At 39.4% G+C, this 25,085-nt stretch overlaps 2 protein-coding genes across 3 annotated transcripts; one reads left to right on the top strand and one right to left on the bottom strand.

The window, feature by feature from the left end:
• Nucleotides 1–437: 437 nt before the first annotated feature.
• On the top strand, nucleotides 438–2,246 carry LOC121734677 (RUN domain-containing protein 1). Its single transcript, XM_042125276.1, has one exon. The coding sequence runs from the start codon at nucleotides 556–558 to the stop codon at nucleotides 2,191–2,193; it is 1,638 nt and encodes a 545-aa protein (XP_041981210.1). The 5' UTR covers nucleotides 438–555; the 3' UTR covers nucleotides 2,194–2,246.
• A 2,031-nt stretch (nucleotides 2,247–4,277) lies between these two features.
• LOC121734678 (fumarate hydratase, mitochondrial-like) lies at nucleotides 4,278–21,147 on the bottom strand. 2 transcript variants are annotated; one of them, XM_042125277.1, is made up of 10 exons: nucleotides 20,976–21,147; nucleotides 14,983–15,099; nucleotides 10,363–10,444; nucleotides 9,496–9,617; nucleotides 8,602–8,834; nucleotides 7,868–8,073; nucleotides 7,300–7,503; nucleotides 6,350–6,511; nucleotides 5,946–6,076; nucleotides 4,278–4,538 (listed from the first exon to the last, which is right to left on the bottom strand). In XM_042125277.1, the coding sequence occupies exons 1-10, from the start codon at nucleotides 21,087–21,089 to the stop codon at nucleotides 4,407–4,409; spliced, it is 1,503 nt and encodes a 500-aa protein (XP_041981211.1). In that variant the 5' UTR covers nucleotides 21,090–21,147; the 3' UTR covers nucleotides 4,278–4,406. The 2 variants fall into 2 exon arrangements, with proteins under 2 accessions (XP_041981211.1, XP_041981212.1); XM_042125278.1 differs by lacking the exon at nucleotides 20,976–21,147 and adding an exon at nucleotides 17,119–17,220.
• Between the last annotated feature and the right edge of the window lie 3,938 nt (nucleotides 21,148–25,085).

Below are 25,085 nucleotides of genomic sequence, written 5' to 3'. Positions count from 1 at the left end.
ATGGCCGATCGGCAACTTTTTTGTTGCCCGTGCGCGCACTTGCATAGAAACCAATAGGGAAGGAGACAGTCGCGGGCACTGGGCAACGAAAAAGTTGCCCAGAGTTGCGTCGCTACGTGCGCGCACTTTCATACTAGCTCCTAGACTTCATCGAGAGACAAATAAATCGCCGAGCAACTAAGTTGCCCGTGCGCGCATACCCTAATAAAACACAATTTTTCGTGCACTTTTTCCCTATTTCTTTGGTGAAATAGGTTTTAATAATTTAAAAATAAGTTTACATAAGGAGACTCACTCTTATCTGCTTTTGCTTTGAAAAGTACACTGAAAAAAAAAAAAAGGTTGACGTCAGTGTGACGTCAATCCTTATGTCAAAATATCGTTTGATTAATTTGACAGTTCTTCATCGATACGTTTTTATTTTACTTTGGAAATAAATTTAATTTATCACTGTATTAATATAAATATAGCCTATTTAGTATCTTCAATTGAGCGCTTATAGTTTAGCTATAATATTTAAGCGTTTACCTGTGGAAATCAGTACAAAACACCAAAATGGACGAGAGTTTGTGCGACTACGATGACGGAGAGATTCCTATATGGCAGGAACCGAGATGCGAGCCACTCGGAGCGCCAAAGGAGAATTTATGTGATGAGCAGACTGTAGAACAAGAATCCGGAGACAGGATACACGCGTTAGAAGAGGAACAGGAGCTCCTGTCATCGTCTGTGTTTTCGCTAACATCGCACCTTGCGCAAGTAGAATTTCGGCTCAGACAAATATTAAAAGCACCGCCAGAAGAAAAAGATGCTATGTTACAAGCTCTCGAAGAGTTCACCTCTCGTGGAGTAGACTCGAGAGCTCAACCTCAGGGTAGCTCAGGCGAGCCGTCGTGCACAGAATGCGTAGAACTAGAAAGAAAAATCCGCGTCCAAAGAACGAAGCAAACATACTTCATAAACAAACTGAAGACGCAGCTTAAGGAGCTTGAAATGCTAGCAGCGGGTAATGCAAATTTCAGTGACAGCAGGCACAGAAATCTGATAGAGCATTTACGAAATGAAATTGAACGGAGCATGGAGGAGGGCTGTCACCAACCACTCTCGACGGAGGACTTGCAGCACCAAATCGACTGTGCGGTGAAACAATACACCAACCATCAGCTCTCCAAGGATGAAATAATCAAAAAACTCCAAACACACATAGATGACATGCAGAAATTCCTTAAGATCATGAAAAATGAGGAGAATGAGAGTATTAAAAAAAAGGAAGCTAAAAAAGTTGGGAACCCTAACAAATCTGAGTCTCAAGAAAAAGGTTTCGGCCGGAACAAAGTTAATGATGAACTGAAAGCGGAAACTCTTAATCTAATGAGAAAAGCTTCTAATTTAATACAAATTTTTACTGTTTCTCAGTTTGGTTGCTCTCCCAACACCCACAAGAGGTATGATCGGCAACCATCATCAGTGGTCACTCACTGGGGTAACCTGCGAGCTAAACTGGAGATGTCCATTGATGCAGTCGTGAATTTGGTGTCAAAAGAGAGGGCTCACACTCTACCAGACATTTATGATAGCGACTCAGAAGACGTTGGAATTGTTATAAGTGATGCACCACTAACTACAGCTGTCAGGAGGCACTTGGCAGTAAATTTAAGGGATCTTCTTCAGCATGGCTTAGTCAGCCCCGAGTCTACCTCCCTCGTGCCCATTATCGGATGCTTCCCTGTTCGTAAATCTTCCATTTCAAGATCGACCCACATCTGGGAGCTGATCTTGCGATACTACGACCTCAACGACGGAGACAGGTTTAATTCTACCCCAGCAAGAAAATTGAGCCAAAGTTTTAATCTAGAAATAGTTGGTGGTACCGCTATCACAAATAAACAGAGCTTGTTAAGCTGTGTTGGTAGCATTGTTGCCTCTCACACTCCTTATAAAAGGAGCTACGATGCACATTTCAAAGCATTTGTTTGTGCGGCATTAAATGCACATAAACTTGTGATTTGGTTGAATATTATTCTAAAAAGCACTTCACTTATTAACTCCTATTATATGTCGACTAGTTATGTACTTAATACTGGCTTTCAAGACGCTCTGCAAAGCCTTGATCGCCTTACGCAGTATAAATTTAACCTGCCTGTAGATCTTGCTGTAAAGCAATTTCTTAATATCAAAGATGTATTCATGTAATATAAAGTGTTTTATAAAGGAATAAATTAAGATGAATATGATCTGCTATTGTTGATATAAAGATAGCCCTCCAATCTTAACATTTCGCTTAGATCATAAAATATTTATTAGGTTTGTACTAGTCAACGACTTACACAAATAGTGATAGTGTTTCACATTCCAAACTTTGTTATCTAGTCATTTTAGGATAAGAATTTTTTTGTAAATATGTATTTACATATTGGCCTATTACTATATAATTTTAAGTATTTACTTACATACCTAAATATCATTCCAATAGTTATTATTATACCAAAGATTGTATAGTATAGTATTATAATAATATATTGCTTATGACAAAGTATTTGTGTTGTAATTAATTAATACCTCGATCGTTGGAATGGCAGACAAAATAGAGTCTCAATTGTTATGCGGCACTCGGGTGCCCACGACGGATACCGCTTGGGAGTTGATGGGTTAACTTAGTTTTATGGTTTTACTATATTCATTTTTGGAGTTAGTAAAAATTACAAAATTACTTACCAGTACCAGGGACAGTTACGAAACAGAAATCAAATACCATGCAAGCTTTTAAATTATTTATTTCAATAAATAACATTCATAACAACAAAATTCGACGCATAATACTATATTTTATGTTTAGACATAACAGCGTAACTTGTAAAACATACATAATATACTATCACTTTTCAGGGAATCCAATTCATAGGCAGATTGTTTTGATAATTATTTATTTGTATTTTAACACTTGTGGTGAAAAAATTGTTATTCTGCTTGTCAACAATAATTCATAATAGTACAGTTAAATGTAGACAATTGCATTTTTTATATGGCAGTGTTAATAATAAAAATTAAGCTAGAACAAAAATAGAAACTAAAATCTTGAGATAAACAAAAATAAATCTGTAAACTCTTAACATTATGGATATAAGAAATTTACTATTAAAATACTTTGTTTTAGAAACAAAGTGGTAGTCCATTTGACACAAAAATAAATAAGTAAAAGTTTTTATTTTGCAATACGCAGATATTATGAACTTGGCACCCACTTCTAAGAGTTTCCTCAGAACGAGGTGCCTAGTTAACTTCCTCAGAATGTAATTAAAAATGTTTTTACATCAGTTCTTATATATTTTGTAAAGAGACATGATATAATTTTGGCCATGAAAAAATTTCATGTAGACGGGTTATTTTTATCTCTACTTTCTGGGGTTATTCAATCTGTTACCACAAAAAATATGTCTTCTATGACCAAACAAAATGGTAAGCAGAAATACATGCTGGCTAAGTATCCTCATTTTATTTAATTATTGCAAAATATGCAATGGAATTGTCATAATAACATTCTTGCAAATCTGAGTGGGGTGACCGAGTTTCTGCCTTGACTGATGAGGACTTAAGTATGAATGCACCGAAACAGCGACCCAAGTTATAAACAACTATAGTAATTGTTCATATTTTGAGTAGTAGAAACTTAATACTCATCACAATGATTCGATAAAATCACGACTCTGTAGCTGTCACATGTTCCTGCTTACCCCACTGTGCAGTTAGTAGTTCTTAGGCTGCGTTTCCACCAAAGATGTGTTGCGAGGTATGTGTTTTAATTATCCAATAGCATCGCCGCGCTGAGCGATGTCATGGCAAAGTCATGTCAATGAAGCGATTCTATTGGTTCTCAAAAACACATTCCTCGCTGGAACATGGCCATCTCTGCTGGAAACGCAGCCTGAACCAGATTACAGCAATGCTTGGTTTCTGAAGTTTGATTGATTAATATTATGACGTTAGGGCAATCAAAAGGGCTATCTATCTAATATTATATAAAATTTTCGTGTCACAGTGTTTGTGCGTGAACTCCTCAATCGATTTTAATGAAGTGTATGACGAGGTGTGTATCAAGGAAATTGATTCCTAGGCAGTTGATGGACCTACGTCGGCATATGTCAATTCAATGTTAGCTGTGATCGTTCGGATGGGTTTGACTTAACGCCACCATACATATAGCTCCGCCATCTGCCCAGGAATCAACTTCTCTGATAGTACATTCGTTAGGCCTGAGAATAGGTTTTATCTACTTTTTATTTAGAAATAATTTATATGGCAAAACAACATTTGCCAGGTCAGCTACTTGAAAATATATGCCCCTCAAAAGCCGTACATCAGCCTTCTTTATGGTAACAGAACATTCCCCCCCCCCCTCAATTAGGTGTTCACTTGGGTCCCAACATGTCCTCAGGTCTGACCCACTGGTCAAACTGCTCAGCCGTGAGGATGCCTAGCTTGATGGCAGTGTCCTTGAGAGTACCGCCCTCCTTGTGCGCTGTCTTGGCGATCTGTGCAGCCTGAAATTGAGAGTTTTTCGTTAATATGTTTTAGTCCATGCTTATTTCATATTTAGTGTCTAAACGCAGTGGGCAGAAATTACTGATGACACATCATGCCGAAATTACGTCGCGTTATATTGTATGCGTAGCGCATTGCTGTCGTAATCATGCTGAACTTCGGCCGCGCATTTTCGGCCTAGTGTGTTTAGACACTCAGAGCTTTGCGTCAGCGTTGCGAACACGCAGCGCTGCTATTGCGTAGTTTTACACACAAATAAGCAAGGTGTTCACGCGCTGCGTTGTCGCAACCCGACCCGAGTCCCGAAAGGAACATCTAAGGATAGTTTTAACCTCGGGAAAATGTGGATACCGCGCCATTATATACTTATTTATGCAAGAGCGAAGTTGCTGGCAACATTTAGTATGTAATTTTATAATTGTATAGTTTTTACCACAACTGCGCTTTTTTCTACACTCATAGACCGAAGACACGACACGGCAAACACTAGATTACACCGATATTTTTTTACGTACTTATTACGTAAAAAAATATCGGTGTAATATTTCGGATCGGAGGCAAACGAGCAAACGGCTCACGTGATGGAAAGCAACCTTCGTCGCCCATGGACACTCGCAGCATCAGAAGAGCTGCAGGTGCGTTGCCGGCCTTTTAAGAGGGAACAGAATAGGGTAATAGGGGAGGGTAGAGAAGGGAATTGGAAAGGGTAGGGAAGGAAATAGGGCAGGGTATGGAAGGAAATAAGGGAGGGTAGGGAAGGGAAGAGGGTAGGGGATTGGGCCTCCGGTAAGCTCACTCACTCAGCGAAACACAGCGCAAGCGCTGTTTCACGCCGGTTTTCTGTGAGCCCGTGGTATTTCTCCGGTCGAGCCGGCCCATTCGTGCCGAAGCATGGCTCTACCACGTCCAATTTGTACTGGTTTCGATGCAGCTTCAGTTATACTGGTAATAAAGGTGCCGGTTTGCAGCGGACGACATGAAGCAACTGCAGACGACGTGTCGCAGCGACACTACTGCGGAGCTAAAATGGTCGCTTTGAAGAATCGTGATATGAATCATAATATGATTAATTTTTCTAAAATCAGAAAATGCAACTCTGCTTGCAATTCATTTCTATATTTTTGTACTGATTTGACATTTGTCAGTTTGACAGTTTTGACAATTCATTTGCTGAATTGATTGAGAGGAATTGCTAAATGTGACCATTTTAGCCTCGCTGGTTTCTATGTATTTCTATAAACCTCCGCAGCTAGCGACACTTTTTATAGAAATGCATAGAAACCAGTAGTGTCGCGACGACACGTCGTCTGCTGCAACTTCATGTAGCCGGCTTCCAACTTGTACTTGTACATCTACGAGTACTTCCAAGTAGTTTTCTCCCAGCAGTATTAAAGTTGTGTACGCACCTTATCGTATCCGATGTGCGGGTTGAGCGCGGTGACCAACATTAGCGACTCCTTCATGATCTTATCAATATTCTTCACGTTAGCCTTGATGCCCGACACGCAGTTCTTGTTGAACGACTGGCACCCGTCACCTGAAAATGTAAAAAAATAATAAAAAATCGTAGGGTTACACGCTCAATCTGGCATCAGTTCAATCCATCAATCTGAGATTGACGCCAGATTGATGGCTAAAAAGTAAATAACAAAAAAATATCAGTCCATCAATCCGTTGGTTACAACGTGGGTAAAACACCCAATAGTTGGAACTGTACAATGAAAGTCGCACAATGAGGGTTTTCAATGTTTCATTTGCCACTAGATGGAGCTATGTACACGCACGCACGCACACAGACACACACACTTACCCAGCAGGCGGATGGAGCGCAGCACGTTGGAGACGATCATGGGCTTGAACACGTTGAGCTCGAAGTGGCCGTTGCTGCCGCCGATGGTGCACGCCACGTGGTTGCCCATCACCTGAGCGCATATCATCGTCATGGATTCGCACTGGGTCGGGTTAACTTTGCCTGAAATTTAAAATTGGATTGCGTTATAAAGCTGATCCCACATATTTTGTCAGCAGCGTACGCGCCGCACGCGTCGACCGCACCGCATAGTACACGAAATATGGCGCGTACGGTGCGGATGAATGTGCGAGGTTTCACATTTTAGAAGCCGGCGCGTTCGATCACCTAAAATGCGAAAATGTGTCTATCTGTTTTTCTGTTACCTCTTCAAACTTGATGAATTTTGGTGTGAAGATAATAATATGAGTCCCAAAGGTCATGGGATAGTTTTCATCCCGGAAAAAACAAATTTAGACACAATAAAGTTATGAGCAACAAATTGAAAAATTGTGACGCAACAGTTAGGCTGCCTTTCCACCAGAGCTGAGCGGAGCTGTGTTGCGAGGAATGTGTTTTTGAAAATAGAATCGCTTCATTGCCATGACTTTGCCATGACATGGCTCAGCGCGGCGATGCTATTGGTTCTCAAAAACTCATTCCTCGCAACACATCTCTGGTGGAAACGCAGCCTTACTCTGGCGATCGCCATTATAATCTTCATCATCATCACCACCTACCCCGCATGATGCCACGTTCTCCGGCAGCATCAACTCGGCCAGCCCGCAGCGCGGCCCGGACCCCAGCAGCAGGATGTCGTTGGCTATCATCAGCATCATCACCACTCTCCCGGCATGATGGAGGAGCCTGGCTCGTTCACCGGCAGCATCAGCTCATCCAGCCCGCAGCGCGGCCCGGACCCCAGCAGCCGGATGTCGTTGCCTATCATCATCATCAACATCACCACTCACCCGGCATGATGGAGGAGCCCGGCTCGTTCTCCGGCAGCATCAACTCGGCCAGCCCGCAGCGCGGCCCGGACCCCAGCAGCCGGATGTCGTTGGCTATCTTCATCAGGGACACCGCGAGGGTGTTCAGAGCTCCGTGGACTTCCACCATCGTGTCCTTGGTCGCGAGGGCCTCGAACTTGTTGGGCGCGGTCTCGAACGGAATGCCTGGAATGTGAATATGGAATTTTAGATGGAAGTTGCTTATTATTAACTGATGTCATGACATACTTTGGTACAAGCAGAGCACAATTTTAACATCGCTCAATGTAACTAAAGCCAGCTATACTCAACCCGCGGCCCACGCCACGGGTCGCATGCGGCCCGCCCGCGCCGCCGGGACTTTTTCAGTGGCCGGCGTACACGGCAGTTGTGTGTGTGTGGGTCGTATTGACCCAAGCGATCGACCACATATAGCTCGAATTCGATTCGGATACATACTACTTTCGAATTTCGAGTGCTACTTTGTTCAGAGCGCTCCGTCCTTTAGTTTTTTTTATAAGTCCATGCTCATAAGTTATAACATACTTACCAGTAAGATTAGCAATCTCCTTAGCACACTTCTCCGCGAATCCAATACGCGTATTCAGACCGGTGCCAACAGCGGTGCCACCTAGTGCCAAGTAGTGGAGGCGGGGCAGCACAGTACAGACGCGTTCCACACCGTATGACAGTTGCGCCGCGTATCCGCTGAACTCCTGGCCAAGGGTGAGAGGCACGGCGTCCATGAGATGGGTCCTGAAATTTGATAGGTGATTATTTAGTATATCTACGATGTAAAAGAAATAGTGATTTAGTTTGACAAGGCAATATAACTATAACAATGAGGAATAACATTTGCATTATTGTAGGTGTACTTTTCTTGCAAATTAGGTAACATCCTTTTTCTGAAACAGCAAAGACATGACTACCAATAAATCTCGTCAGACGTCACAGGCTTAATAATTTAGCATTTAGCATCTTTTCATTTTTATTCATTTACAATAATTATAGGAAACATTTGTTTTTGTAGATGGAATATAATTTATTACATTTTGATTTTTTTGTTTTCTTGTAAAAAAAACCCATAGCAAGGAACATGAAAACTGTTACCCATATCATCTTAGAACGCACAAACTATAATAATCTTCTCGAACTCCTTGGTCTTGGCATCTAGTGTATCCCTCAAGGCCACTAGTTCTGGCACCAGGCGATCTCTCAACTCATGCCAACAACATGCATCTTTGTATATTACATAACTTATGAAAGAGACAACGCTCTACAAACCTGCCAATCTTAATAATCTTCTCGAACTCCTTGGACTTGGCATCTAGCGTATCCCTCAAGGCCACGAGACCTGGCATCAGGCGATCCCTCAGCTCCATGGCTACGGCAATGTGCATCGCCGTCGGGTAAGTGTCGTTGGAGCTCTGGGATTTATTGACGTGGTCGTTGGGATGAACGGGATCTTTGCTGCCGAGCTTGCCGCCAAGGATTTGGATAGCGCGATTGGCGATTACCTGGAATTGTTACATTATATTATTTTAAGCTGGTTTATTACTGGGTCAACAAAATTACAAGTTAGCCGACTACGAAAATTATGTTAATTTTATTCTAATAAATTCAGAATTAAATAAATCGCAGACTGCACCTATACTCATATTATAATTAAGCGAATGTGCGTTTGACTGTTTAATATCTGTCAGTATGTTACATCTACTATCTAGTTACGAGTACATCTACTAACTTAAACCGATGAATGTATTCAAATGAAATTCGATATATATGTTCCATGTATTAGCTTCGGGAAAGAACTAAAGATTGTTTTATTCCGAAAAGAAGACGGCATATCGTTGGCTAAAGCCTAATTCCGTGTAGTGCACAAACGCCCTAATGGGCGTTTGTGCACTACACGGAATTTTACCGTCCGGCGTTCCGATTTCTTACATTTTTATATGGCAAACGTGAAAGTTATGAACGCCGGACGGTAAAATTCCGTGTAGTGCACAAACGCACTTAGAGCACGTTACCACCGTTGGAGGTTTAATCTGCGTTTTGAGAACCAATACAATCCTATCATTTCCCTGACCTCGCCGAGCGCAGTGGTTCTGCGATTGGAGGGTCTCCTGACACCTGGGTCACCTGATATATCAGAGGTAACCTACTCCGTAACACCCTCACCTCGTTAGTGTTCATGTTGGTCTGCGTGCCGGAGCCGGTCTGCCAGATGACGAGCGGGAAGTGGCCCTCGCGGTACAGCTTGCCCGATATCACGTCGTCGCACGCCTGCATTATCGCCTCCGCTGGAAACAGAATTGTCAACCTTGAATATTCCTGGGTATTTTAGGCTTCCGTCTTAAATTTATTGGGTAATTTAGTACATGTTTACTTCGACTTAGTTTTTTACTAGCCTCTGACATGAATGGGTTGGATATTTGAGTGGGCCACTCTCACTGCTTAATTTTTATAGGTATTTAAGGCTTCTAGCCATTATACGTGGGAGAGCCATGCTTCGGCACGAATGGGCCGGCTCGATCGGAGAAATACCACGTTCTCACAGAAAACCGGCGTGAAACAGCGCTTGCGCTGTTTCGCCGAGTGAGTGAGTTTACCGGAGACCCAATCCCCTACCCTATTCCCTTCCCTACTCTGCAATATTCCATTCCCTTCCCTTCCCTACCCTCCCTCCTTTCCCTCGTAAAAGGCCGGCAACGCACTTGCAGCTCTTCTGATGCTGCGAGTGTCCATGGGCGACGGAAGTTGCTTTCCATCAGGTGACCCGTTTGCTCGTTTGCCTTACTTCGTTATTTCATAAAAAAACAGAATAATCTGCACCTAACTTAGCCTGCGCGCTAAAAAGACAAGAGTTAGCTTACTTGAGGGTTTAGCCATACATATTCCTAAACTCTAAAGCAAAGATTTAAAAATGTTAAGCACATTAAGTTGCAAGAGCTAAACAGTAAACATTATATTTTGAATAATATATTTTGTCCTGTGTTTATAATATTTATTTGCAAAAATCTAATAATAAATACGCAATGATCTTACCAATTTTCTTGTCAAGGCCGTATTCGGTGTTGACTTTGGCCGCCGCCTTCTTCAGAATACCCATTGCCACGATGACAGGATACTGAAAAAAGATTGTAAGTTACACCACTTACACGTTTTAATTTTTTTTTTTTGCGGGATTCAAAGTAGCCAATGTGTCAGAGCCTTAACAACTCTACAATGCCTTTGAAGAAAAAAAGTTCAAAAGTTTTTGCGTTAAGACGTAACAAAACTCAGAAACTTTTGCCTTATTAACATTAGTGTGAAATGATATGGCGTAAAGTATGATCAGTGTAAACTTCTTCTATTTTTTAAATATTTTTTTTACTTGTTCCAATAAAAAATAATCATCCTTATAATGATTTTCTGCTCTACGTGGTCACGTAAATTATAATAACGCGGATGTACGTCCATTACACATAATGTCTACAAATTGCAGGAAAATTATTCATACAGATTTGTTTTTCAACTTACCTATCTTTGAAATACTGAATACCTACATGTTTCAAGTTTTTAAGAAAAGAGAAACTTTACATGATTCCTGATGGTGTAACAGACTAGCAGTTATAGTCTATTCTAAAACTGCTTATAGGGTGTTGATATTAAATAAGCAGCCTGTCGGACTATAGAATAATTAATATTGCTCAGTAGTCCTAGTTAGTTTTTGTGATTTTTTCATAAAAAATCTTTTTTACTCCTTGTACGAACAAGTAAAATGCCTCCCAATGGGAAGTATCCTTGCTTTATTCTATTCCATAACCATTATGTTGAGATCGATGATATCATGTAAAAAGTCAATCCTACGCCTAATTTCCAAGCCGATTTTCAATGTAACACCAACACCAAAATCAATGAAGGCTGTCATTTTCCAATTACCTTCACCTTAGAACCTGCCCATTGAAAATTCGTTGCACCATTGGCAAAGTGGTAAAAATTTCTCTACATTGAAATGCGCTTACGCAATGCACTGTGCATTGCGTAAGCGCATTTCAAACTGCAAGGTGAAACTGCATTCGGATGCAACCTGCAGCCTGCATTTGTATGCAATCACCCGCATTTGATTTTGGGACGGCATTTCCATACAATCGAGATTTTCGGCAACAGTGCATCAACCTACTTATCCTGTATGCAATTCACACGTAATAAAGTGAAACCTTCAACTTTTTAAATTTTAATTTAATTTAAACAATATAAGCATTCACGCCAGTTTTCTGTAAAGCATTTTTGATCCGGGCGAGCTAGCCTAATCGAGTCGAAGCATGCCTCTTCCACCTGTGCCTGCCACTAGGTTGCTGAGCAGTGATTTGTTGCACACAAGATCATTGATGAAGATTTGTCTCAAATTCTCAACTCCTAATTATTTTTAAAATTGGCCAATTCAATCGCCCATAGTCCATACTCCATACAAAGCCATTTAATTACATAGTTCCATTGATATTATTTAGAGCGTTACAGAGGTGTGCAAACAGTGGGCTACAGATGTGGTAACCAACTGGTTGCGGCACCTTATCTCGCCGGTCACCCTTGACCGAAACGATAACAATATGGCTGACGATATTAGTGACTGATAAATGCTATTTTGGTTATGTGACGTATTATGGGCAAAATATTATGATAAATATGGAGAAGTAATTAATTGCGTATGCCATTTAAAAATTTGGTTTGCAAGAAATAACAGCTAATAAATCATTTTGTCAGCATACAAAGATTTTGTTAGCAATAATTGAAATCAGGCTGCAATTCGTATTCTGTAAATAATCATGACAGTGGTCAGCAATTTAAACACATAACTGGCAGCGAGTTTTATTATGTATCTGCAAAATAAACAGTCACTCGGCAGAATAATTACTTGGTCGGCAAGATTATACATTCGGTCAGCAGAGAAAACATTTCAGTATTTCATTATTAATTTATTTATTTTATTAATTAATAAAGACTTAACAGAAGGCCCACTTACCACGGATACCGAAGCGGGGGGAGGGGGGGTTGCAGCCCCCTCGAAAGGGGGGCTCGGGGGCACAGCCCCCGCCAAAACAAAAACAAACACAATCCAGAAAGTCCAAAAGTAGGTTAGGTTAGGTTAGAACTTAGACCACAACACAGAGGGAGCCGAGCGAGCGAAGCGAGCGTGCTGCGGCAGCAGCCGGCGACCGCCATAAAACAAAAGGGGGGCTCGGGGGGCGCAGCCCCCCTCCAAAACAAAAAAATTAATTCAGAAGTTTTTGCTTATTCTCTGAGTGCTTACCAAAATTTAATTAAGTATAGGCCATTAATTGCAGCTTTGATAAATACTCAGCTGTCAAAAAAAAATACTGCTGTTCAGAATGATATATATTGCAGACTGATTTATAAATATTTGCTGAACACAAGTTGCTGTCCAACTATCAATTTTAGCTTACCAATTACATAGTTCTGCTCACAAATATTCCAATACTTTGCTAACCGTTTAAATAGCACACATAAATATGACATTATATTATCACTATTATAACGTGTTTCCTAGCTTTAAGTTAAACAACATTAAAAAATAAAAACGTAGTATTGTTCTCTTTGTTTAGGTTTTATATTGGTCGATTCCCGCTTACACACAATGGACGATTCGACGCGGATTCGATAATTTCCTGCGAGGCAACCAAAAAGGCATAATATTGACTAACATGTGGTAGGTTTTAGTATCAATCAACGCGAATTATGAATAGCCGTGTGCCCGTGTGTATAGGATTAATGCATAGACTCCATAGAGTATGTATTGTGCAAGTAATATCAAAGACCACTGCCTCAAATTGCGTGGTGAGCGGCGCAAAGGCGACGCGAGCGCTTCAAGTTATAGTAACAGCTTGTCAGAGCTGTTTCATAGCATAAGAATGCCGCCTACAATGCCCTTCATAAAAATTTAATGACAATACACCCAGTAAAGAGCGTGTAAAGCGGGTTTGCAGTGCATTTACGCCTAGTGCAACTGCAGACTGTTCAGCCTAATATGGGTCCTGTCACCTTTCCTTACCTTTCCATACTTCTGGGTTCTGACGTTTTGTGTCGCGTAGCTGCTCCGCTATCGCTTTAAGTGCGCTGTGCGGCATAGCTTTTCATTTCTTTCTTTTTTTATGAAATATGGGGGCAAACGTGCAAACGGGTCACCTGATGGAAAGCAACTTCCGTCGCCCATGGACGCTCGCAGCATCAGAAGAGCTGCAGGTGCGTTGCCGGCTTTTTAAGAGGGAATATGGTAATAGGGGAGAGTAGGGAAGGGAATAGGGTAGGGGATTGGGCCTCCGGTAAACTCACTCACTCGGCGAAACACAGCGCAAGCGCTGTTTCACGCCGGTTTTCTGTGAGAACGTGGTATTTCTCCGGTCGAGCCGGCCCATTCGTGCCGAAGCATGGCTCTCCCACGTATACAGGGCCCCCGCTACCATATTAAGTGCAATGTGTGCAATGCACACGGGCGCCATCCTCTAGGGGCGCCAAATCGTCATCTTTATGGGCGCCAAAACAAAGGACCCAAAAAAATTGTCTAAAGGGTCGCCATTGAAATCCTTATTTTGCACACAGGCGCCAGTAGCCTTTACGGGGGCCCTGCACGCATGAATATTTCATATCAAGAACGCCGTAAAGTGTCGCTCTAGCCTCTACTGCAGCGTAGTGTCGCTTAGCGGTCTCACCCTTACTACTTGTACTATTATCTATTCTGTGCCCTTACCCCGGCCGCACATTATAAGAATTTCTGATCAGAAAAATTCGGACGCCCGCCGAAACGCGTTCTGCTCATATGTTCTGTTGTGGACCCCGCATACTATCAGAATATTATTGTGACGTGACGTCCGACGAAATTTTTCTCATCAGAAATTCGGATCGCGCTCTCTCTATATATCAATTAACAATTACTAGAGATCACCCAATGGTCGAAATTCGACCTTAGTTTCAACGACATTAGGCCTACTACGGCTATATTTTGTAAAAAATATTGACTTTATTAATTTTTTTTCAACTCTTGTCTCTGGGACTTAGCTGATCTCAGACTGGCCGTGTAAGCATTGTCTAATAGTATCTTAGATTCAATAAAAAAAACTATAATCCATTTTCAATTTGTCAACTTGTTGTCAACAGACTTCAACCATAAATAAAAGAGTATAATTCGTATGTATAGGCTTGTCACTCAAAAATCTGTCATTTCTCATGTGTGTGTGTGTGTTGTAGTGTGTGTAATGTTTTATTTGTTAAAAAAATGTATGATAAAAGCATAATTTCAAAATAATATTAGTTCGATGCACTTCCTTCACCATATAAACTATAAATGTGCAAAATTTCATGCACCTACGTTTCCTCATTTTTCGTAAAAAGGGTTACAAAGTTTTTGGCTCACGTATTAATATATAGATATTCAATCGACATTTAGCCGAGTCATTCAATTGAATGGTGTCATTCTATGAAAACGCTAGTCATTCAATCGAATCGAAGATTGAACTAGATGACTGCGACATATACGTATTTTGTACTAAACTCGGACTCGCCGGAAGGTTTCTGATAGGTGTGCGGTGTGGTCCGGCGGGCGTCCGAATTTTTCTGATCAGAAATTCTTATAACGTGCGGCCGGCCTCAGAGGTAAAACAGTGTACTCACCGGCATACGTTCCTCGATGCCGCCAATGGGGAAGTTCATGACAGATCGCACGGTCTGGGCGCCATACAGCTTGTCGTCCGGCACGTCCAGCTCGCCGAACGTGTCGCGCTCCTTGCGCTGGAAAGAGACAGACGTACATTAGAGAAGGACATAACATGGTGGTGCTTCCCCTTTAGTTCTTTCACTTCCACTCATTGCAACTTTGTCCTGTCTATATGGGGGAAACTGGTACTTCCCACTCCTACTGTTTTCGTCTGATTAATGTCGTTGTGAGTCCTAAGACAGCTTTAGCATGTCCTTCGGGCTCCCTGAGATCATACCAAAGGGTGTTCGTGGTTAGATACCGCTGTCGATTCTGGCGACACTGGAGATACAGTGGTGGGAATGTGTGGTGGGCCAAAGCCCGTTTTAAAAATATAACATCGAACAAGAGAAGTATCTAGGCTTCTCTTGTTCGATGTTATATTTTTACCTCTACAGTGTCTAGTAAAAACAGAGCCTTCTATTTTCGCTTTATGATTCAATGCAGTGAGAATAATGCTGCTGGATAGCCATTAAAAAAGAAGAAGAATGCTGCTGGATTTGCAGTATTGATGAAGGGTTTACACGGTGACGGGTGACTAAAGCCTCACAACTTTGGCGAAAATCAAACGTCTAAATGGCAAAAAAATGGCAAGTTTTTAGCCATATAGACGGTACCAGTAGATTTGCGCCGTGCGGCCAAAGTTGTGCGTCTTTAGTCACCGTGCAAAACACTCATTACGAGTTTATCGAAACGTAATCGCAGCGAACTCTCCGCGACTGACGCGCTCTTTCTTGACAAGGTCTAAGGCCAATAGCGCACTTGCGGCTAGGCCGCAGCGGCCAGGTCACGGCAGCCATCAAGATAGATATACCTTAGTATGAAATCGCCATAGACCACGCGCACCTGGCCGTCACGCGTCCAGCGGCCACACCATACTCTCGATGGCCGCCGCGACCTGGCCGCTGCGGCCTAGCCGCAAGTGCGCTAGTGGGCTAACGCGCGATGAACTATCTTCATTGACCATACAAAAAATTTAAAAAAACTAGCAGTACTACGGAACCCTATATTGTGCGTGGCCCGACACGCACTTGGCCGTTTTTTTTTATTTCGTCGCTTTATTTTTATAGAAGTTATTCATTAAGATTTAAATACATAATCCCTTCAATCCCTTGTTATATAATAATAATAAGCTTTATTTGCCACTACAAAACACGGTAAATATTTACTATTATAATATTATAATATTATGCAGTTCAAAATAGTAGTTGCAAATGATATGATATAGATAAGCAAAATGTAGTAGTACACAAGGATTTCCGTCGTCCGTTACCAACATAACGATAATCGCGACCTCGCGATAACATGTCAACGACCTTTAATGCAATAACTGCAAATGCAATAGACAAGAGTTCTCACTTCTCACCATACTACACTAACTAAAAGACTAAGCCCTAAAGGTACACGGCTACATAACCCTTTATAACATAATAAGAATCAATTTCCTTAGGGTTTTTTGATAAATATGCAGAGTTTATAAAAACAGTTTAAAATTAAATTAAATTTTAAAGAAACCTCATGATTTTAAATTGATATTATATGAAATACCTAAGTCCTTTTTTTGCCGCAAAATGTGCGAAATCTCGAAATGTTCATTTAAAACTGAATTAGCGGGCAACATTGGATCTTACTACTTAATTTGAAAGGTTTTCAAAATAAGGGGACTCCACCAAGCAAGTAATTACAGCTTTTCTCTGTTGAGGACTAATGTATTTAGTTTATAAATTGAGAAGAAAACATAAGAACTTGCTTAACTAGCTGTTTAACATAATCGACAATTATTCATGCGTGTTGACTATTGACACCCAAGTTCAAGAGCGCAATCTAATGAAATGGCTAGATATTACGATAGGTACAACTTTTGCGTTATTTTGCAGAGTCGCAAAATCGCTTATTAGCATGAAAATAAAACCCCTAACCTGTCCTGAAAGTACATTTAATGTCTTGCAAAAAAAAATCGTAAAAAAAGTACTTACTAGTTACTACAAAAGTATTTTTCAAATACTTAATATTAAAATTACCTACAAACTATTCTAAACAAATTCCAAACTTACCATTTTAACTGGTTTGTTTCCATGTTCGCAAATCGTGCACGACATTTTTTATAAATCACTCGAAATGTGACAAGGTAATTTTTTCACAATTGACGTTCGCCCTACAGCCGGCTGTGAACTCGAATGGCGATGGAGGTTATGAAAACTGGTTATGACGATCGAGATTGGAGAGTTTCGAATGTACAATCAGGCTGGCCTCACACAGCCGGAATGTCTCTCTGAATTCATAATCTGAATTCATATTATTAATTCAGAAAGACCGGAATACCATACAATGTCAGTACGCTCCACACACATTCTGATTTTTTCAGATTATGAATTTCATAGATCGATCTGTAAGTATATGAATTTCCGATTATGAAATTCCGGCTGTGTGAGGCCAGCCTCAGAGTTTCAGAGAAGATGGCGGACCTACGTATTTTGGTCGCGTTATGGCAAACCCAGCCGACACGGTCACGACTAATATTGAATTGACATAACCAGACCAAAAGGCGTAGGTCCATCGACTGCCCATCAATTTCTTCGATGGTAGAACCAGATCCACGGCAGTCCACGGTGTATTGAAACGGAAATATGATCATGAGTTCAAATTGGTTTAAAATCTCACTGGGGGGACGTCCATAAGTTACGTGAGACGATTTTGAAGATTTCACCCCCCGCGCCTTAGCGACACGTAACTACTAAAAAAAACGCTTGAATTTATTTAAGAACTAGATGCCCCTTGGACTTTGTCACAATTAACTCCTTAACTTGGGCTGACGAATATTTCAAGACTTAGCCAAATTGGTTCAGGTTCAGAACGGCTTCTGAAGTTATAGCGAGACTTAAGACAATGTAAAATTCATATTTTTTATTTATACTAATTAACTAATTATACATAGATAGTTTCTACGCAAACTAAGTTGCGGCCATAAACTAGCATATTAACTTTATGGTTGCGGCCTTCGGGCAATGTCTAGTACACTATGGTGTTAAAACAATCAGATTAGACTCAAAACTAATTTATTTAATACTTAAACATAAGTTTAAACTTAAAAATACTCTTGTTTATTAATTTTTATCATCACTGAATTAAATGCACTTTAATTGTTATTCTCAACTATACAGATGCACTTTCAAGTATTTCTTAACTAAAATAACACCAATTACAATATCTACCACATAATAATATCTGAGTGGGAGACGACTATTTGTGGCAAGCCACATGTGTTATCACTATCAATTATCACATTATGTGTTTGTTTTAGGACTTGCTATCTCGGTAACAGACTATGGAAAAATATTATTTAAAAATTATTTATTGTTGCTTCTTTTATAATTTAAACAATAAAATCTGAATATGACAACCAATAATAATAATATAGGTATAGTACCTATAGATTACACAGGTGAACAAAATCAAAAAAAAATATGGAATTTTATTCCTGTCTTCAAATCCACTCAGTTTTTTTTTTCTAACAGCTAACAAAAACTAGACTTTTGAGATATAGGTATTGATTACTATTGGCCACATTTTAGTACCAGTCACACTAAAATTTCACATAAAACAGGGGAATTTTAATTAGACACCAGCAAAATCTAATATATGTATCTAAGATTATATTATTAAAAAAAAACAAGACCTGAGTACTTATTAAACAAAACTGAACCCAACTTCCAAGGTAAAAACAATATTCATAAAAAGTATGGAATAATTCTTATTCTTTATCAGTGCCTTTTTTATAATTTCACTAAACCTCAACTAATTCTGTACTCACTTTTCATTATTTTGAAGTCCAGAACCAAGGCATAACCTGGTGTAAAATCTTACTTTTTGGTAGCATCTACCTCGAATACTTCAGGAAAAATTTAAATCACTATATTATGTTTCCTACTCATACTACATACTTACTCAAATAGACCAAAGAAAGTGGAGATGTTAAGAGACAAACAAAACAAATGGAGCACAGCTATCACCCAGGTACCCAAGAGATGGAAAACGGAGTAGAGGTGGCCAACAAACCAGATGGGGAGATGATCTAGCACTAACAGCTGGACACCATTGGAGTAGAGTAGCACTAGACAGAAATGAGTGGAAAAGGCTGGAGGACGCATATGCCGAGAGGCACACTGATCTTCGAGACATTCTATAGCTCGAAGTCAGAATAATAAGGCTATTATATATTATATATGTTTCCATACAAATTTCAAGAAGTCCCCTCGATTCCTCATGGATATCATCATCAGATCACCAATTTTGTAAACGTGATTCGGATGAAACCCTATACAACAACAAAAGAATTATGAAAATCGGTCAACAAACGACAAAGTTATGGTTGAACATACAAAAAACAAATATACAGACAAACAATATAATTTCTGGAGGACCTTCAAATCATCAGAATGATTGATATTTTTATACAGTTAAAATAAATGGAATTACCAAAAAAAAATTGTTGACATAATTTAGCACTGCCTTTCTAATTATAATTTGGATGTGCCTGAACTTCGAAGCTTTAATCATGGTCTCCAAATTATAAAATAATATTGAGTATGCACACACATGAAACAAATATTTTGTATTGCAATAGCATTGTTATATTCTGAACTTCAAGTACCGTCTTCATAAAAATATTATTTTAATCTTCTGACTGGCATATTTTTATGGGGAAATGTGGCTCAATGTTGTATTATCAAATGAATTAGTTTTTATATGAGAAAAAATTTAATATTATGTGTAATACTCCCATAAACCTTAGAAATCATCTTTTAAATAAAGTTCTCGTAAAAAAAAAAAAAAGTTAATTATTACAACTTGAGTCTGACGGCGAACATTGTTTGTGCGACGGGATAGCGATGGACATTGCCATACTTATTTAGTCACTTCAATAAAATAATACGGGCGAAATACTTTATCTATGGCAAAGAAACATTTGCCGGGACAGCTAGTAATATTATACAATTATGTTATTCTTTAATATGAATTTGGAGAGCAAATCATGGGATCTTAAATCTGATTACTTGCCTCAGGCCTGCCTCAAAAGCCGAAAACTCTTACATCGTTTTTAGGGCTTTAACACCTAGCGAGTAGTCTTTCTCTACTTGGTAAGGTTGATATTATAATGTGGTGTTCATTCTGATATGAATTGAGATTATGAATACAGATAGCCATTCTAGATATCAAAGGGCGGCCTTGGATTTAAATTAAGTGCCAACATAAGTCCTTCAATTAACAACATCACAAAATCTAATTTGTTTCATGTACAAATTATTAATAAATTATTTTATTTCAAAGTACTAATATGCAATACTTTTTTAAACATTTTAGGTCCACTTAATATCAGCTTGTGTTTTAACTTTTTGGTAAAAGGTGGACCCGTGCGAGTTTCTTACGCCGGTTCTTCTCGCCGGGTTAGTTCCCAACCCGGTGGTAGGCCTATGTAGACGCAACTTTAATAGTGTTAACTTTGTTAACCTATTTGGAAATAAATATTTTGATTTTGATTTTTGAACTAAAGTCTATGTAAGTAAACATATTATAACTAGTACTTTTCTGGATAGATTGATGGACTATTACTATTGGTTTGGTCACTCACAATACTATGTTAACTGAAACTATAAGAACAACAAAATAAACAAACAAATCTTCAAAATTGGTTGGGTATGAATGCTAAAATTAGTTGCAAGGACTACTGCACTAAACTTGGAGAATTGTTTATGAGCTCAAAGCATGTAGAGAGACTAAAATGCACACTAAAATACTTTACAACGCTGTGAATCTGTTTAGGTTAGCAGTTGCCATAAATTGTTTGATCTGACATAAAAATCTTAAATCTAAAAATGCCTATGCCTTGTAAAAGTACGGTTATGCAACTTACCGCGGCAACATTTGTGGTGGAGAAATTATTTTGGTTAACAAGTCGCACAACGCAGCGCAAATTCTTGCTCGAATTCAGCAGGGCTGATGATATTTTAATTAGTGAAGTGGCCATTTTCAATGAAAAGTTTAAGTTTCCTAAAATAAAAATGTTTTATCGGCCACAAATGTTTGAAATTTTTTTTGCAAAATTCTTTGTTGTCAAAAATTGACGTTAGCTCAAATGACGTATGAATCATGTGTCATCACGTGTCTATGGTTTTCGTTCAAAAATTAGGAAAACAAGAAAGAGGATGATAGGCTTTGAATAACTCTGTTGACGATGATAGCTGGAGTTGTTTATATCCTCTTTGGCTGGAGTGCCTTAAAATTTGAAAATTATAGCAAAACTGTTTCATATACTTTATGTACCATCGAGGAAATTGATTCCTAGGCAGTTGACGGACCTACGTCATTTGGTCGGCTTATGTCAATTCAATATGAGCTGTTGCCTGTTCTCGATTAGATGGATTTGACGTAACGTGACCAAATTACTTAGGGGGATATTAGATTATCATATATATTGGATCCGAGATCATTGAGTCAATGATATTGGATAATGTAATATAGACATATGATTAATTTCTTCCTTGATCATAGATTTTTGACATTTGCTGAGAGATTGGATCCAATACGGTCATAGAAATAGGAGTTGCCAGTTATTTAATATAAAAAAGAGTTTTTAATTTATTGTTCGTTAATATGTTTCAAATAATGTAATGTAATTATTTTTCTAATTATATACTTGGATAATCTTGCTGAAATAACAAAAAACAAGCCATATTAAAAATGACGAAGTCTTTTGACAAATTGAATTCTCTGAGATCTAGTAACCCTGACGTCAATACCTGTCAGCGTTAGCGCTCTCCATTGGCTATTGAAATCACATATGACGTAAAATAGGATTGTGGCGGTACCCACAATTCGCCTAACATTCCTGCATCGCGCTATCAAAGTTTTCAGAGCGCGTCGGTATATATACGACAGCTGAGATGTATCACGTGGGCTCCGGCCTGACCGAGCATAACACCTCGCTCGGTCGGAAGATCTTCCTTTGGCCATCACGAATATCCCATCTCAATCAAGGATCAATGAAATATGATAATGTAATATGATCAAATGATCATATATATTGGATCCTATATATGATCATAGAAATGATCCAATATAAATGATAATGTAATACCCCCCTTAGGTTCGCCATCTGCATAGGAATCAACTTCTCTGATAGTACTTTGGTATAGTCTGTCAAGAAAGTGAAGAGTCATCCCTTTCAAATCAATCTAAGAAAAAAACCGGCCAAGTGCGAGTTGGACTCGCCCATAAAGGGTTCCGCAGCAGTAACAAGGTTTATTTTTATGAAATTAAGAGGTTTTTGATTAATTTTGATATTTCAGTTGATTTAATGAAAGTTAAATTAAGGTTTACCATTTATGACGTATAAAAAAAACTACTGGCTAGATCTCGTTTGAACCAATTTTCGTTGGTAGTTTTTATAGTAATGTACATCATATATTTTTTTAGACTTATCATGTCCCTACTTTAGATGTTAGAGAGGGGGGGGGACACACATTTTACCACTCTTCCAAAGTGGTAAAATGTGTGTCCCCCCCGGACACACATTTTACTACTTTGGAAGAGTGTCTCTCGGAAACTATTCAAGTTAGAAAAAAATGATTTTGAAACCTCAATATTATGATTTTTGAAGACCTATCCATAGATACCCCACACGCATAGGTTAGATGAAAAAAAATTTTTTCTATTTCAGTTGTGTTTAACTACACTAATTTTTTTTTAATTTTTCCATTTTTGTATCAAAATCTTAAAGCGGTTCACAGACTACATCTACTTGCCAAGTTTCAATAATAATAATAATAATAATAATAATCATTTATTTCGGACAACACATCCATAAGTATTAGTTATTAAGTTAGTAACAATTTTTCTTAGACTAAGTTAGTAGTGTTAGTGGTAGTGTTAGTTTTGTTAGTTACAATATTTTATCTTAAAAATTATGTTAGTAAGGTTAGTTGTTTTCATATTATTTCATAATAAGTTGCACCTAGCTTGAGGTGCATGCAGGCTTATCCAATGCCGCAGCAGTGGGGAGTCCCACCTGCATGCCAACGCGCTTAGGATAGTGTTGGGGCTTGCCTGGAGCCTGTTCATCAACGATGCGCATCTTTTTCTAACGTTTGCATAAAAGTCATCAACGCGCGCCTCCGCAAACATGCCGGATGCGCTACAAAACCTGGGCAGCCGCATCACTACCCTAAACGCGTCATTATATTGCACGCGTAGCGCGTTGTATGCCCTCTGCGTATAGTTGGTCCAAAGGCTGCACGTGTAAAATGATTGGCAATAAGCCTTAAACAGAGTTATTTTAACTGGTTCACTACAACGCGCAAACCTTCGGGCCAGCATATTACAGCGGACAGCCAACGCCCTACGCTCCCGCTCTAAGTCTAGATTATCACTTAGGTCGTCGGAGACCCAGTGGCCAAGATATTTAAACTTTGTTACCATATTCAGTGGTGCATTACATAACGATAGAGGTTGTTTATGTTCGTAGATTTTATTACCCGACTTAAATATCATAAATTCGCTTTTATTTGTGTTGTATCGAAGACCATGGGCCTCCGCATAACGTTCGCATATTCTCAGCAGCTTCCTTAAACCCTTCATTGAGGGGCTCAGCAGAACCATGTCATCTGCGTAGCTGATGTTGTTGACACATACACCAGCCACGTGACACCCAATTCTGGTACTGCTGAGCTCCTCAATGAGGGAGTTTATGTACAAATTAAAAATACGAGGCGAGCTGATCCCCCCCTGTCTCACACCGCACTCCAGACCAAAGGCATCCGAATAGGTATTAACCCACCTAACCACGTTTTTCTGATTACCGTACCAGAATTTAAGAAGCGAGATAATATCATCTGTTACACTAGTATCACGACGTAATTTTTCCCACAAAATATTATACGACACCATATCGAACGCCTTTGATAGGTCTAAATAGCAGGCATAGACTGGCGTTTTTCTTGCTGTGTAATATTGGACAGTTTGCTTGAGACACAGTATCGCAGTTTCGGTTGATAGGCCTGGTCTAAAACCGAATTGGGCATCATTTAGTTTTATGCCATTGCTCAGCTGCTTGTCGAGCAAACTGTCCAATACCTTAGCAGTGACTGTCGCTAATGAAATAGGCCTGTAATTCGACATGTTTGCCACATCGCCAGTTTTGTTCTTTATAATTGGTACAACAACGGTATACATTAGGTCTTTTGGTAAATAAGAATGTCCCACACATATCGTGAATAACATAGCCAATACTCGATATAAGTGAGGACCTGCGTATTGCAGATGTTCAATGCTGAGACCGTCGTGGCCCGGAGATTTACCTCTAGTCATATTTTTAACCACACTAGCCACATCTTTGGCAGTAAAGTGTGTAACCCGGTCATCCACGGCGGCCTCAGCATTCAACGTCCACTGGGCTGATGATGATGATGATGACAGTGGAGATTCCATCCTAAAGTGGGTTCTAAAAGCATTTGCTATCTCAACTGCATCATATTTGTCAGCGACGCAGACGGGAGCACACGAACCTGAATCTAACTCTTTCGTACATTTCCAAAATTTTCTAAAATTTCTACCAGAGTGATGCTTGGCGATGGCATCCATTTTTACTTTATGCTCATTATTCTGGCACCACTTAAGTTTGGTCTTGAATATTTTACGAGATTCTTTCATATTTTCATAAACATAACCACAACCGGGTTTATTGTGGGACAACCATAGCTTATACCAGTGTCGAGCTCTCCCGTGTGCCTGATTATGACATAATCATTCCAGCCTGTGACATGTTTAAATTTATGCTTAGCATTTTTTAAATTACTGCTTATTGAGGCGTCTGTTAAGATCTTAATTATCCTTTTATACATGATATCTATATCCATTTTACATTTTAAATTACTACACCTCTTATCAGCACAATCATGAAATTCCAATGGAAAATGAAAGTCTTTTAAATCACCATTACATTTGTCAAAGTAACTATTTATTTCAG

Source organism: Aricia agestis, chromosome 16, assembly GCF_905147365.1.
Source record: "Aricia agestis chromosome 16, ilAriAges1.1, whole genome shotgun sequence".
Taxonomy (NCBI): Eukaryota; Metazoa; Arthropoda; class Insecta; order Lepidoptera; family Lycaenidae; genus Aricia; species Aricia agestis.
This window is presented reverse-complemented; position numbering and strand designations above follow the sequence as displayed.

What these genes read in the sequence shown, in the direction of transcription:
- LOC121734677 (XM_042125276.1), top strand. Translation starts at nt 556, where the DNA reads ATGGACGAGAGTTTGTGCGACTACGATGACGGAGAGATTCCTATATGG.
- LOC121734678 (XM_042125277.1), bottom strand. Translation starts at nt 21,089, where the DNA reads ATGGCCACTTCACTAATTAAAATATCATCAGCCCTGCTGAATTCGAGC. An exon ending in CCAACATGAACACTAACGAG is followed by an intron (nt 8,835 to 9,495) that starts GTGAGGGTGTTA and finishes TAACAATTCCAG; the next exon opens with GTAATCGCCAATCGCGCTAT. An exon ending in GGAGATTGCTAATCTTACTG is followed by an intron (nt 7,504 to 7,867) that starts GTAAGTATGTTA and finishes TTCACATTCCAG; the next exon opens with GCATTCCGTTCGAGACCGCG.